Here is a 15,715-nt window from a genome sequence, read left to right as displayed (position 1 = left end):
ACTAGGAGCAGTTGGCAAGCAGTCTGAGAAACTAAACTGACAATTTTATGGTGCTCTTCTTTACAAATTATTTGTTCAGAGACAATAGAGATGCAAAGGAGCAATGTGTCTTTATCACATTCAAGAGATTTACTATGATGCAAACCAAAGGCCTTTGAGAAATTTCCTATTTTCATCCTATCCAGATATATAACACTGCTTCTTGAACTTCCAACCACAGAACTCCACTTTAACACAAGATGGTTTTATTAATTGGTTTTATTAATTACATCACAAGTAATATTTTCTGCAACATCATAAATTTCAGTTTCTGAATCTATATCCGAAGAAAGTGCTGAAGTTTGGGGAATACTTTTAGTGCATTCTGTGTAGTTACTTCTATAACTTCTCCAACTGGAATTCCTTTAATTTTGGCAATGTATTCTGCAGCAATGTATATATTTTTGGGTTCATTTCTCACCTGAAAAACAAGCCAACCAACCAAATTACAGGCCCCTAGAGAACTACACAGTGTTTCAGATTCAGTATTTTCTGACACAACTGCAGTCACATTGTAGCACATGTGAGGCAGAAAAATGGCATGTATCCATTCCTCTTGGATTAAGCTCCCTTGGTAGCCTCTCTCCTGTCCTGTAAGGCTTAGCCTACTTCATTATCCAGTGCCAGCAGCTGACCTCCACAAGGTGTAGGTTTGGATACAAATACACAGAAGTCCCTTCCTCCCTCCCTCCCATCATTCACCTGTTTTTCAGGCCCCAGAGCAGGAGAATCAGTTTCCAAGCACATATTTTCCAGAGGCAGCTGTTTCACAAGCTTCTGCTTCTTGAAGAAAATAAGACAGTCATTAAATGCTTTATGCACTTAAACCTGGGGGAAAAAACATGAAGAGAGAATATTCCCTACATTTAAAGGCAACATCAAAAGACTTTGGTGCCACTGTTTACATTTTATCAACGATTCCTGAATGGAAGCAAGAACACCAGGAGCTGCTCAAGAAGTCCCTTCAAATTAGGGCTCTCCTGTTTTCTAAATATCCAAAGTACTATAATCTTGACACTGAATTCATTGTTATTCATTAAATCACACAGTTATATTGCAGTTATAGAGCTGCCAGTGCAATTCTAATTTGCTGTTTTCTGTGCATATAATATTTGTGTATCTTTTCCTCCTCTCTGCCTTACATCTCAACCTGTTTGCTTTCCTTCCTCCTACGTACCTAACCTCATCCCCCATTTATATCCACCCCTCATGCTCCTTCCACTAAAATCAAATTTTTTCCTCTCTTACCTTTCCTGAGCTTATCACAGAAACCAGTCCTATCACAAGAACTACTCCTTCTCTACATGTCATGCCCCTACTGTAAAACAGAACAGTGTAAAACAGTGACAGAATCTTCCAAAGAAGAGTTCACCGGAAACCACAATAAAATGAGAAAAAACCCCCTTGTTTCTCAGGAATAGCTGAGCTGTTTTAGCCAGAATTCCCCCTCCAAAGTCCAGCTAAGGCAAAAGCCCCAAAAGCAGAAATCAGCCAAAGTAAAAATTGGAGAGAAAGAGCAGACCCCAGCTGGAACCGGGACAAAACGTTACCTGTTCACTCCTGATAATGGAAGGAGGAATGGAGAAGTAGTATCCAGCTTTCACCCCTTCCATGGCTACAGATGGCTTCCCATCAAAGGCATGGAGCAACACCTTGGTAGCACCTTGGAGAAGCAAAGCAAACCACATCATCAGCAGGGTTACAGCAGGGCTACTGTGTCAGCTTCCAACGGGACCTTGGTCCCACAGAGAATTAACACAGAAACTCTGCACTACTGCTCCTGAGTTAAACACACACAAACTGATGTAAGGACATGGCACAACTGGACAAATCCTGCTGGCAAAAGCCATGGCAGAGGAAATGCATTAAAAGCATACCTTGTTCCTTTAAGAGATTAATGGTTGGTCTTCCAGCTGAGCGGGAGTGAACATTTCTGCACAGCAAGGAGGGGCCCAGCATTAGGAAATTCAGCCAAATACCTTTTTTTTTGCAAATACAAACAAATCAACAGTATCTTGGGATGAAAATAATTAATCTGTATTACAACTTTTATCAAGGAAAAACCCCAGTGATGTATATATGAATCCTTTCAGTTACAGTAAAGATACAGGAACAACATGGACAGGGCACATAAGATGTCTGTACAGAAGTGCAAATATAAGGTAAATTCTATAATTAAATCTCAAACTGGAGACTGACAGGACACTTATGTCAGTTTAACCCATCTAAGCAAAGTTCTGTGGGCACTTAATAACCATAAATGCTGGGATGTATTTAGACATGTCACTGAGACCTGGGAAATCCTCCTTCTGGTATAAACAAAACCTACAATGGCAAATCCAGTCTTCTTGCCAGCTCAATCTGCTTGATCAAAACCTGTCTTTGTCCTTCCTTCTGCTCATCAGTGCTGGCAAATCTGGGAGTGAAATCTAGTCCAACCTACAGCACAAGAAGAGAAGGGATAAAGTTTTACAGATCTAACACTTAACAAAACCAAACTTAGACATACAAAGGCATAACATGCTTCAAAACTGCAAAGCATTTCAAATTGTTAACTAGAGACTGTTGCAGCTTAACTCACAAAAAGAATGTATTCTCAACCATAAGCTTTTCAACTATGAAAGCATTTGTGGGCAGACAGCTACTAACAAGGGTGTTAACATTTTAGTCTGTAACAACTTTTCTGTGGGTTTATATTCTATTGAATATTATGTCAGATTAAGTCTCAAACATAGATCTCCAGTATAAGTAAAATTTCTGACCTGAACACATAGCTTTAGTCCAATCTCTAGCAAAAATTACCATTAATTCTATATTTTTTTATATATATAAATATGTCCAGGCAAAATTTAAAGTTTGTCAAAGCAGTCCCATCCACAGTTAGATAAAGAGAAGCCTTCCACATACAGTACAACATAGCAAATTTAGTTACAAAGCTCTGCTTTTTCTGTAGCCAGTGCAGAACCAGATGTAAGTCCCTCTGGTACTAACACACAAATAGAGGCAGACTCCATCCTAAAGCCTCAATTCATTTAAAAACAAATGTAAGACAGGAGACAACAGATGGATACAGACAGATGAAGGATTAAAAAAAAGAATTGTACAAGTCAGTGTGGTGTATTGAAATCACAGCTTAGCCTAACTCTGTCAGAGAAGGCAGGAAGGATCAGCCTTTGGGTATAATATGAGAGAGCATAAGTATGCAATCTTCCAATGACTCCAGCAGCATAAATTCCATCTATTTTCTAACTACAATAACAAAGGAAAAAAAGGAATCAAGCAAATCTATAAGGGAAAGCACATTAAGAGAACTACCAATCAGAGATTGTTCAGGCTGATAGCAATTACCACATACAGAAAAACAAGCATTGACTCAGTTTTTGTAATTACAGTGACAGCTGCTGCTGGAGAGAGTTAAACAAGCTATGGAATTCCACTCACTTCTCCAATCCCCACCAATCTGTCTTTGTAAAGTTCTATAAGAGGCAGTGCAGCATCCAGATCCTGCAAGAATGAAAGACATAACTCTCACTGTCTCCTCTTACAAGAGGAAAGGGTTATGAACACAGCATTATTATTAAACTGGTGTTTCCTTTACTGTTCTGAAACTCTGTGCTTTAGAACTTGCCACTACTGTGAGCTGTGCAGTCAGATTTTAGAAGCCTGAAGGATTTGCCTTTACTTAATAACTATTACATTACATATTACATTCTATATCTATATCTATCTCTATATATAAATCTCATTCTAAATACTCCTAAGCTAACTTTTCACAGTAGCAGCAGAGGAAATAAAAACAAGGCCCATAAATAGCTTGGTAACATTAAATGGCTGCAGATTTTTAGGATAAGGCCACAAACAGTTGCCTTCCAGTTCCCATGTCAACAAAGGAACATCTGCACATGCTGTTTGCTGTAAGCAAAGCACGCTTGGGATTTTAAAAACCATCTCACTGCAGTAATACTGCCAGATGACTCCAGTGAACAATTCTGCTTTAAGGACTAACAGGGACAAATGGATGTGCTGAGAGAGCCTGGGATTTGGTCCGCTGGGTCTCCTGCATTACAGAGCACAGAAAAACCACTGGGCAGACCTGAAGGTAAATCAGGCAGACGGGAGCATCCTGTCGTCTGTCCTGACAAGTCCCTGCAGTATTTTAGACGCCGTGCTTTACCGTCAAAGTTACACTGCGCTGCTCCTCTGGAGAAACCTCCAGAACGGGGTGAACTCCCAGGCATGGCAAGACGAACCCTGGGAACCTAGGCACGGAACGGACAGCGAGAGTGGGAAACACCACAGAGAACCTAAGTTTGACGCCAAGAGCCCAAGTTTAAAGACAAGAAGGGCCGGCCTGCCTGAGGAGGGCAGCGCATCCCCCGCCACTCCCCGGGATCCCCGCGGGCCTCGCACCTCTCCGACAGCTCCACGACGCTGCGGAACTCGCCCGCCTGCTCCGACACCACCACCAGCGCCGACACGGCCGCCTGCGGCACACAGAGACCCGCGGCTGGCTGAGACCGGCGGGGCCGGGGGCCGCGGGGAGCGGGTCCCCTCAGGCCGGCCCCGCCTCACCTGCTCCGCCGCCCGCACCACGGCCGCCACGTCCTGCAAGAGACACGCAGCGCCTCAGCGCCGGGGCCGCGCCCGGGGCTGCCCGCGGGTCCCGCCGCGCTCACCCGCTGGAAGCAGGGCGCGGCCAGGTGGCAGTGGCAGTCCACCGGCCCCGCCATGCCGCGCCCGGCGGGAAGGCACCGGCGGGCCGCCGCTTCCGCTTCCGGGCCGGCATTTTCCCCGCGGCCCGGGCGGGAAATGGCGGCGCCGCCGGGCGCGGGCCCGGGGGAGGCGGGCTCGGCGCGGCGGGACCCGCGGGTGCGCTGCTGCTCGCGGCGCGGGCTGGGCGCCGTGCTGGAGCTGTGCGCGCCCTTCGTGCGGGCCCTGGCGCACGGACAGCCCGGCGGGGCCGCCGCCGAGGCCGACGCGCTGTGGGTGAGCGGGGAGCGGGAGCGGGAGCGGCCCGTGCCGGCACCGCGCCCGGCGGGCAGCGCTCGGCACCCGCGGTGAGGGGGCCGGGGTGGCACGGGGCAGGGCGGTGAGCGGGACGGGCTCTGCTGCGGGAGGAATGGATGGATCCAGCCATGGATGGATTCTCAGCCCGTGCCGTGCCTTGCAGAACTTCGAGACAGCGGTGCGGGAGAACGTCACCATCAACGGGCAGGCCTGGGAGGAGGCCTCGGAGGAGTCCCAGCTGCAGAGCGGTAGGCAGCGCTTTCCATTCGCTTCCTGCTGCGCGGCTTGCTTTGCTTTGCTTTGCTTTGGTTTCGTTTGGTTTGCTTTGGTTTTGTCCAGAGGTAAAAGGACGCCGATTCAAAGGGGAGGTTCTGACTTGTTGTAAGGAAGTAAAAACTCATTCTTAGGATAACAGAGCATTGGAAGGGGCTGCCCAGAGCTTGTCTCCAGCACTGGAGGCTTCCAAAAACCATCTGGACAAAAGTGTTCTGAGCAGCCTGTTTAGAAATGGGCGTAGACTCTGCTGTGAGCAGGAGGCTCTGGAGGGCCCTTCCCACCTGAGTGCTGGGGGCAGTGACCAAGATCTGTCAAAATACCCTAGGAGATTGTCTGTTGCTGCTATTTAATATACTGATTAAGTGTTGAACATTATTGCTATATAAATGTATGTAATAGAAACAATGTATTTATAATTACCGTCTTTTGAATAATAGTAGTGGAGATTCTTGGTAGTCTGGTGTCCAAAGAAAATTTCAGTGCAGTTCTTTCACTCACTGTGTTGGCATTAGGTGCTCTTTGCCTGCATCTTGATGCTTTTTGTAGTTACACAGAGCTGAAAATATAGATATATTGAGTTAACCATGGAGCTGTCAAACCAAAAACATTGTTTTTTGGCCAGGGGACTCTGAGCAATGTGAGCCAGTTGAAGATATACCTGCTCATTAAAGGGCGCTTGGGCTAGATCACCTTTAAAGGCCCCTTCCAACACAGACTATTCTCAGGTGTAGTTCTAGAATGATAGAACTCCAGCTACTTTGGTTACAAGGTCAAAAATGCACTGATCTCATGATGCAAATTGCAAAACTGGGACACTGTCATCTGCCCACAGCTGGCATAAAGCAGGTGTAAGGACTATACTGTGCTTTTTAATTTTATAAGTATTTATTCATGTGCCTATCTCCGATCCAGTTCGAGTCACCAAGAGATCTGGCATTTTGTGCTTTCCATGTTTGTGTTGATCAGTGGCTTAAGTCTTTTATGTCTGTATTTAAATGATTTCATGGTGATTGTAAAACAAACAACCAAAACAAACAAACTCGTAAAACCTTGGCTTTTCCTTTCTGAGTTTTGCAATCACTTGATTCTGCACGGAGTGACCCAGAGAGGGTGCTCAAAATCCATTCTTTACCACTAGATTGAGAACATTGCATGTTATACTCCACACATTATTGGGAGCAGTGAATTTAAATGTTGAACTGCTTATTTGTGCACTGTGTGATACAAAATCAGTTAGGCTTCCAATTACTGTTTGTACAGTTGGAGTTTGTTTAATGCTTGTAAATCACACAGGTAAGCCAGTTTTCTCCTTAAAAGACTGCCGTTGTTTCTTAATACTTTCTTCACAGTTTCAGAGTTCACAGAGAAATAAATTTTTTTCTTTTTAATCCCCTGGATGCTTTTCTGCCTCCCTCCCCCCCAGATCATCTACTTCAAAAAAACTGGCCCACATCAAGTTATGCTCCAGTCTCTATACTGCCTTAGTGAGGAGATTCAAGACATAAATTTATCTCTGTGTTGATAATCGTGCATAATCTTTTTATTTGAGATCTAAAGCTTCTTTTTCTTGATAAGTTTGTCTCAAAAAAAGAATGCTCTGAGAACTCCACACAATAACTATATATGTTTGTCACTTTCAGTTTCCAATATTAAAATTCTGGAGGATCAATTTGATGAATTAATAGTAGAGACAGCAACTAGGCGTAAACAGTGGCCTAAAAAGATCCTGGTGCATGCTATCCAAGCCATGAAAGCAGAGCAAGAGATGTTGGTGAGTAACCTAAGACTTTCAGAAAACCTTTGCATTAAGAAATCAATCATCCAGTGTTGACCTTTAAGCTCCTTCCCTTGGTTGCTTTTTAATTCGTTATCATAAAATGAAATTGCTTTTTTTTAATTAACTGATAGTGCAGTAACTGAGGGTTGAACATAGTAAGTTTACTAAGTAACTGCTAAGGGTTGCTACAAAGCCTTGTGAATGTATCTGAATTGGGTCTGTGGCACAAAGAAACTGAGCAGATTGCTTCAGCCTGGTGACTCAGGATTTACAAATCAGTAGGCACCTGTTTATCTTCTGAGTTCCTGAATTCCTTGCCCAGGGGCTGGTTGAGGTACTAAATGTTACACTACATACAGATAGTATCATGTGCAGTGCATAACTTCAAAAAATGTCAGTGGCTTCCTAAGCACGTTTTTGGAGCTAGTAACTACGTGGAGTAATGACTTTGAGTAAAGCATGGAAGAAAAGGGAGTGTGGATTGATGAATCAGCACAGTAAATTCTGTGGGATTTGTGACACACAGTGTAAATTAATTACTATCATTAAACAACTCAGTCGTGTCCTCAGCTACTAGATTTCTTCCTTGAAGTTTTGTTAGGCCTCCCTTTTGCTTATCTCCTGATTAATTAGGATTCCTTTGGCAAAAACCAAGAGGCTTAGGCAAAGTCAAACACTGGCACAAGTTGCCCAGTGAAACTGTGGAGTCTTCATCCTTGGAGAGATTCCTGGAGATACTCAAAAGTTGACTGGATGAGGCTCTGAGCAACCTGCCCTAGTTGGCCCAGGTTTCAGGAAGGTGTTCAGAGGTCCTTTCCAGCTTCAGCTGTTCTGTACTAAAGAAGACAGGGATTTTTTTAGAAGGTTGTGTAGGAGCCTGGATTGCATTGCTGAGGACTAAAACTGGCAGATGTTAACTCTTTAGTTTAGCCAGACAGAGATGATTTACAGTAAGGAAAAGTGCATGGGTACACGTCTGTCTTACACCTGAGATATTTTCTAACATACATTGCCTTTTGTAATCTCTCTGTTTTGTCAGTATATCAAGTATGTAAAACAAGCAAACAATAAAAATCAACTAAAAATGCTATTGCATAACACCAAGATTTAACAAGACCTTTTAATCTTTCTGCTACCTGAGTCCCACAGTGGATTAGTTATTTGGAATGCCTGTCATGCTACTTTTTCTCTCTTGCTAATCTCTTCAAAGTTTACACCACCACAATTAGATTATTATTTTAATGAAAATTGTCTGCAAAAGTTTAGTTTATCCCTATAAGAATATGTAGAAATATATGCAAGAAATATGGAAAGCTTAGTTTATCTCTGTAAATGGTCCTTTTTTTCATCTCTCAGCTATTTCTGCAAAGGTACCAGTGGTTTCTTTGGTTTTGGTTGAGGATTTCTTGTGTTCTTTCATGACCATAGCTAGTCATGTGATGCTTTCTGAGGCATAAAGAGCAGCCATGAAGATGTGATTTATCTGGAGAGAACCACTCATTTATTGTGGTGATCACCTTGTAATTGCCAAAGCAAGAGATCATCCTGTGGGTTTTTAGTTAATATTCTCTATAGAGTTTGAGCCTAATGCAAGCCATGCTTGTTCTTCTGCTTGGAGCTGTTACTGCAAACTTGCTAAGAAGTTGTGTGAACTGTGGAAAAATTTCTCTGGCAAAACTGCAGCGGGGAATATTTAGCTTTCCCCTGCTTGCTTTTGCTTGAAGAAGGTTGAGGGACAGCTCCTGAAGTGGAGAACACCAACTTGCAGATGATCTAACTTCTGTTCCCTTGGCCTTGCTTTGTTTCCTTCTTCCCTGTTAGCTGCTTCTAATTCTACTGTTAATGGAACTAAGTATGGGTTGTATTCAGTTATTATTAGTTTACTTCATGTCTCATTTAATTAATTTAAATGATGTGAGGTCGCAAGACTCCAGTTTGTGAAGCAGAGTGTTCTTAGTTCTGTAAAAGTAATTGCAGGGCAAGAGTGTAGTCATTTAAGTACTTTTCCTTAGCTTTTTGTCTTAATGACCCTTTGTTGGAGTTTGTGGCTCTGTGAAAGCATGCTGGTTTTGTGAATGGCTCCTGAGAAGCCAGAGCAGCTCTTTTTCCTCAGTCGTGCAGCAGGTGGCAATGCTTGTTCCAAAATGCCTGGATGTCATTTCTCATGCTTTAGTAATTACAATTCTGCAAACTAAAGCAGATTCTGGAGATGTGTTTACAGTAACTGTGTAAACAAGAATGCTTTTTTCAGTAACTAAGTATCTATAAACTGTATCTCTAATACATTCTTCATCTAAATAATTCCACCACCATCTCCATTGTTCTGACTTCTACATGTATATTGGGTATCTATTAAACCAAGGGGGTATTTCACAATTTTTCTTTCTTTTTTGAATATGCAGAAGCTTTACCAGCCTGTGGTAAAACCAGCAGAGATAAAACCTCAGCCTTCGCAAGGTAAAGATTTTGAGGGGGGAGGGGGCAGCTTATTTATTTGCTATCTGTAAATGTTTAAGAAGTTTTCTTTCTTTAAGCTTGTTTAAAATTGATTGTTTAAAAAATAACTAAAAAGCGAGAAGTTTGTCATAAGTGAATGTGTTGCTGCCTGAGTTTTACTGCGTCAATTTCTCTTGTTCCGAGTGCTCCTGCAGTTAGGCACTGTACTGAAAGGCAAAAAGCTGGCAAAGGTCTCTCTGTATGTATATTGGGGAGAAATTGTCACACAGCTACTCCCAGAAGGCTTCCTTACTTCTTTCCTTCATCACTGGTGGAAGCCAGATGGGGAACTGAATGGATCACTGACATTATACTTCATCTGTTCTTATGTTCCTTTCACACGAGTAGTAGAAATGCTTCAACCTCTCTTCCTTATCAGTCAGTTCCTTCAGGGAATTGAAAGCTTTGTGTAGGACTCAGGGGTGGCAGTGTTGACTCTCCTAACTTGCCAAGTATGACACAGATTTCATCCTGCCTGTGTCACTTGTGAGGATTGATAAAGGAATAGAGCTGCAAACAATGTTGTAAGTTTGCTGCATGCTTTGGAAAGATGCCTTGTACAGACTCCTTGGAACAAGGCAGTAGATTTTGCAGTGGGTGACTGGGATGGGCTCTCTTGAGGCTGGCCTTAATAAATGGGAACTTTTGTCTTACTTGTTGTTAAATATTGAAAAATGACAGAATTCAGCATTGCAATTCTAATTTGAAAAGTGAGAACACTCCCTATGAATTGCTGCACATGATGTAAAGCTGGTGCAACAGGCAGTGGTGCTCAGAGTTTGAGAAGCTGAATCTTCCAGTTCTCACCCTGCTGATCTGACTTCATTCTAAACATAATTTCCTCTTTGTAGATGGGAGACATGGCTTTCAGCAGTGCCAGCCTGTGCAGCAAAGCAGCCAGTAGTCACTTTATATCTGAGTTCTTTTTGGTTTCTAGTGTCCAACCCAGGCTTTTCTGATGTCAGTCAACTACTGGAAAGTTAGTAGCAGCTTGCACTATGATACTGTGGTTTTGGGTTTGGTAACAGCAAAGTTGTAGCAAAGATACTATGGAGTTTGTGCAGAATTTTGGTATTATTTAGTCTTTAGGAAGTTTATGTATCCCATTTTAGCAAGTACAGTGGCCAGAAACCAAAAATGTTTAGATTACTCAATACCTTTCATTTCCTTGTTTCATTTCCCTATGTTTTGGGAAGCCTTGAACACTGAGGAATATAATACCATCTATGTAAAGCCAAAAATTTGCAGGCAAATTTCATTTAATGTGTGTCAGTCTTTCTATATAATAATCCTAATAATTATTTCTACTTTTTCTTAACTCTGTCCTTACCATTTCATAAGGTCACCAACCTCCTCATCCAAATACTCTATTGTAAGAATGCTTCATTATAGACATATCCTTCTTTTAGAGAATGCCCTTCCATAGGTCTCTATGATAGGTTTAAAGGGGTTGTTTCTGGACTGCTTGTTCTTCCAAGTTGAATGATGGTGCATTTTAGTGTCCACGTAGGGATCATGTGTTCCTAAACCAGCTCTGGACAGTTCAACAAGCACCATCTCTTGGTGGTTACCATGTTTCAGCAGGAAATCACTGTAACCCTGAGCTAGAATGTAGTGACTGACTTCAAAATACCTTCAGCAGTACTATTAAGATTGACTTAAAACAGAATGCTGTGTTTAACCCTGGCAGGGTTTAGGGGTGTGTGCACCACCTGACACCGTGTCCTACTGCAGGCACTGGTGAAACCCTACAGAAAACTAATAGTAATGGAGGTGAGGCTCCTTACCTCCCAGTAGCATACTAGTCTGCTCTTTTTAAGTTTTGTGGATGGAGAACATACAAAACACTTTTCTAATGCCTAGAGTTTAACTCTTGAATACAGAATTAAACTATTGGTGATCCTATCATATTGCTATACAGTAGAGTATATGCTGTATTCCCCCTGGTAATCTGCACCTGCTGCCTGCTTCAGTATTCCTGAAAGCTGGGGGTTTTTTTCCTTCCTTATCAGCAGAGCAGAATTAATGCAGTTCATGTTATTTATGCTTGGTTCTTTTTGGTGTTAATGCTTGGTAAGTTAAGTCAGAAGAACAAAAAAACAGCCTTTATTGTAAAAGCCAACTTGTTGGAGACATAGGATGATTTATTTGCCTTCCTTAAAATATTCTCCACGATGGTGTTTATTCTCTGTTTTCTGTGTGGTTTTTATCAGCTTAAAAGTTTGAAAACAAATCTTTTTGTTTAATTATTTCTTTACAACTGTTCTCTTATTTCAAAAACTGGCTTTGTGTTTTCTACGTAAGAACTTTGGGGCTTTCTGTAGTTGAGACTGCTAGCCTCTACTGCAATTTGAGTGATAAAGAATAATACCAGTAAGATAAACCATGCCAGCTGTCATCCTCAGTGTTACAGTGAAAGGGGTGTACTGCAGGTTTAGATTTTATACAGGGACTTTGCTGGTTTCTGTGCATTTTCTGATAGTGAGTAATGGGGGAAGGAGTTGTGTTTTAGAAGTTGATTTGGGCTGTGTTTGTCCACAGATGCTTACATTGCAGATCTGAAACAGGCAGCAGAAGTGGCAGCCAAACAGATCAGCGAAGCAATGCAGGTGAGACCTCTGTGTGCTCCAAGAGAAATATGTTTTTGTCTTCTTGATCTGGTAATGTGTCACAAAACAGGAGTTCTAACTCATCTTCCTTATTGTTGGTAGAAAAAAGCCTGTGTGTGTGCTTATGAAGCAGGTAAAGCATTGTGTTTGTAAAGCATTCCCTCTCATGGTGGTAAGGGAGATTATCCTGTGGCTGTAGGAAATTCTTTTACTGAGATTTTGGAACCTGCAGCTTCTGAAAAACAGAACATCTTTTGAAGACCTGTATGACTTCATCTGGAGTATGATATTTGTTACTTCAGTACCTGCTTAGGCATCAGCTCTGGTGTTCCTGTGATACCCCCTGAGCTTAGAGATGTCATGTCACACTTCAACCTGGCATACTCTTTGCATGGTTTCTGAGTGCAGACACCTCACTATTGGGGTGGCAGCTCTGCGTTTGCAGTCCTCACCTGCCATCTTGAGCATCGTCTCTGCAGACACTGAAGCTTTTGTACCTGTCAGAATCTCATTAGCATATTGCATGCCTTATAACCATTGCTTTTCCCATGTAACTTGAGATACTTGGCTTTCTTTTACAGTCTATTCCAGCACTCATAGAAAAAGCAGAAGGTTTTTCCCAAGCATTAACTTTGCAACCAACCTTGGAACTCTGCAAGCTGCGGCAAGAAGTCTTTTCTGGTTGCAAGGCGAAGGAGGAAAATAATGTCCAAACTTTAGTACCACCAGGAGAGATCACACCAACAGGAACTGTTTGCAGTAAAAGTCCCTATGTTTTGCTGAAAAGAAGAAAAGCTACAGATTCCCCCGAGAGAAAGCGCTACCCACTGCGGCGGAGGAAGATCACTCTCAGTACATGAATTTCTCCTTTTGTGTTTTCACGTCGGAATCTCAGCTGTACTTTTGTTCCATGTGTTCCATCTTTTTTCTTAGAACTCATCTCCCCTCAGTACTATACATGGGAGCTTCTTTAATTAGGCTTTGACCTCTTGAATATTTCTGCTTTTGCTGTCATGCTGATGGTATATGAAAGCCTATGTGTACCAGTAGCATCCAATATCCAGCAAGCATATTTGCCATTTAATTCATTTTTGGCTCTTATATTGCTGTTTTTAGCTTGAGTCCTTCTGCTTCTCAGAGTTCATGTGCATGCTTTATGTATGTGGGCAGTCTTTTAGGAAACCATTAACTGCTCATTTACATTCAGCATGTCGCTAAAGAGGTTGGAGAATGTCTAGTTCTTTTAATGCACTTTCATTAATTACTGAGGCAGGTGGCTTTTATTTTAATTAATTAATTGACACTGCAGCATATTGAAATCACCAGATTTGATGCAATGAGTTTTAAGGAAGTTCATGTACATATGTGACATTAGTCCCTGCTCTTCTACCTTTCCTGAATGTAGGTCATCTAGGCTTATTTATAGTCATGTTTGTTGAAACTTGGAATTTTAATAATTGTATGCATTTACTTGCAGTGTGCTCTTAGGAACAGGAATTCAACCATCAATATCTTAGGGTCTGATATTTCATTTCACGTAATCCAATTATGCAGCCTGGGGTTTTCCTGGACAGTATTTCTACCCATGAAAGGATCTTGACTTGGGTTGTGTTTGCATTTGTGTTGACTAAACTTTAAAGATCAGTACAGGCTACCAGTAAATGGTATTCACTTGAGCTAGCTTACTTTTGTTTTCTTTACTCATTAGTACCTAGAAGATTGCAAATGAGTACTAAATTGAGCATTGTGCCTTAACCATTTATAACTTTCTCTAGTTTATGGTTGCATGTGCCTGCAGTAAATACTCCTGTCTAGTATATAACATATTTCTTACACCGTAAATGGAGAGGGTTTTAGAAGCTTTATTAATGACATGTTTGGTGCTAAGAAGACAGGTCCAACCTAATGTCTAAGAGACTGAGTATTCTCAAGAAAACAGATTTTAGCATCATTTATTTTGCATAAGTGAGCATCTGTACTGAGACTTTGTATATGTAATCATATGTAAATATTTTTCCTGTCCTTGTATATACAAATGTGTGTTTTTATATGAAGTAAATTAAATCAATTAAGGAAGATCAAAGCTTCAGATGATATTGTCAGTTCTAATCCTGGAATAGATGGTGGCTGAGCAGTGAGCATACTTCAGAGGACATCTGTGTTAAATTCTGGCTTGAGTAACTGAAGTAGTTCCATTTACTGCCTTTGAACTCACAAGTGTTATTAATCTCAGGGCTACAAAGCTTCTCGTGTAAGAGAGGACAGGATGTGAGCGGGCCTGGAGCTGCAGGGCTGGCTGTGGAACGTGTGGCTCAGGCAGCTTCTCACACAGCCACTTGCTATTTTGAGTGCCCGTGCTCTGCGCGGCGTTGAAAATCCCCACCTCGGCTTTCTTTGTACAGATCCTGGGTGTTGCTAGGCTAAGGTGAGCCCTGCATGATTTTGCATGGCAGCTATTACAGCATTTGGCCATTTCCTCTGTTAGCAGGAAGATTCTCTGCTCTTCTCTGCAAATTGTAGGCAAGTAAAGAAAGCAGCTAGGAATAGGTGTCTCTGTGAAGAAGTTCCGTTTTATTTCTTATGGACAAGTGCCATAAGAAATAAAAAGGGAAACCACTGTGGTTTAAGACTTAAGAAATAGATTAATAGATTCACACTACAGTGCATGTTTCTATTTAGAGACTGAGGGATAGTTGGCCTGCACAGGATTTCAAGTAAGTGGGAATGGATGCCCTGAATTAGAGCAGTCGGTCTTTGTTCCATAGCCTGTTGCAACTGCAACGGGGTGGAAGAAGAAAAATGCATTTGGAAATGCTAGCCAAATGGATTGTGTAAAGAAAAAGATAAAGGATTCCAAGTGCAGCATATGAACTAGGAATTTAAAAATCTAATGGCTACTTTTGGCCAAGCATCTCTGGAAGGACAACCTCCCTTTAAATGCAAGTTCTGTGATGAGCTGAACTCAACACTGGGATGTTCAGCAGCTTTTCAAATGGTTATTAAAAAATTTTACAGCCAATGATACCTGCAACTAGCTGTTCTTCCCATTGGCAGAAATACATAAAACACTTCATTTTTCCCCATTCCAGTAGCTTTTTGTCCTTCAGTTAACTTTTCACAGGAATTGGCAGTGTTGCGCAAGACATGTCTAATCAGGCTTCTACTGAAATGTCACAACAGCCAAACTTCTTATTTTTAACTTGGGGCGAATTGGTATTGCATCAAGAAATGTCTGGTAGTTTTTCTTTATATAGCCTTTGAATTTTGTAAGACAGCTCAACGGTGATGGATGCTTGGGTTCATTTGCAAACTGAGTTTGAATTTCTTGGCTTTCAGGGGTGAGACGGAACATCTCACTGTTTGTGTGCCCTGTCTGCAATGTGCTTTTTGCTCTTGAGGCTGGGCCATCCCCAGCCAAGAAAAACTTGCAAATTTGGAGCAGCTTCCACACATGCTTTTGCTGTGTGTACTTTCTGAACACAGGGGATTACAAACTGTAAAGGGGAAGCTC

General features: G+C 42.0%; 2 protein-coding genes across 4 annotated transcripts; one reads left to right on the top strand and one right to left on the bottom strand.

Moving 5' to 3' along the window:
• Positions 1-240: 240 nt before the first annotated feature.
• On the bottom strand, positions 241-4,796 carry TATDN3 (TatD DNase domain containing 3). Of its 3 annotated transcripts, none has more exons than XM_056488244.1 (10): positions 4,716-4,796; positions 4,612-4,644; positions 4,450-4,523; positions 4,214-4,298; positions 3,481-3,543; positions 2,369-2,478; positions 1,917-1,972; positions 1,590-1,702; positions 742-822; positions 241-460 (listed from the first exon to the last, which is right to left on the bottom strand). In XM_056488244.1, the coding sequence occupies exons 1-10, from the start codon at positions 4,767-4,769 to the stop codon at positions 317-319; spliced, it is 813 nt and encodes a 270-aa protein (XP_056344219.1). In that variant the 5' UTR covers positions 4,770-4,796; the 3' UTR covers positions 241-316. The 3 variants fall into 3 exon arrangements, with proteins under 3 accessions (XP_056344219.1, XP_056344220.1, XP_056344221.1); XM_056488245.1 differs by having other exon boundaries at positions 742-819; XM_056488246.1 differs by having other exon boundaries at positions 742-816.
• Positions 4,768-14,295, top strand: NSL1 (NSL1 component of MIS12 kinetochore complex). The gene is made up of 6 exons (XM_056488243.1): positions 4,768-5,025; positions 5,210-5,294; positions 6,963-7,093; positions 9,502-9,556; positions 12,137-12,204; positions 12,786-14,295. The coding sequence occupies exons 1-6, from the start codon at positions 4,768-4,770 to the stop codon at positions 13,062-13,064; spliced, it is 876 nt and encodes a 291-aa protein (XP_056344218.1). The 3' UTR covers positions 13,065-14,295.
• Positions 14,296-15,715: the final 1,420 nt, after the last annotated feature.

The sequence above is a fragment of the Oenanthe melanoleuca genome, chromosome 3 (assembly GCF_029582105.1).
Source record: "Oenanthe melanoleuca isolate GR-GAL-2019-014 chromosome 3, OMel1.0, whole genome shotgun sequence".
Taxonomy (NCBI): domain Eukaryota; kingdom Metazoa; phylum Chordata; class Aves; order Passeriformes; family Muscicapidae; genus Oenanthe; species Oenanthe melanoleuca.
This window is presented reverse-complemented; position numbering and strand designations above follow the sequence as displayed.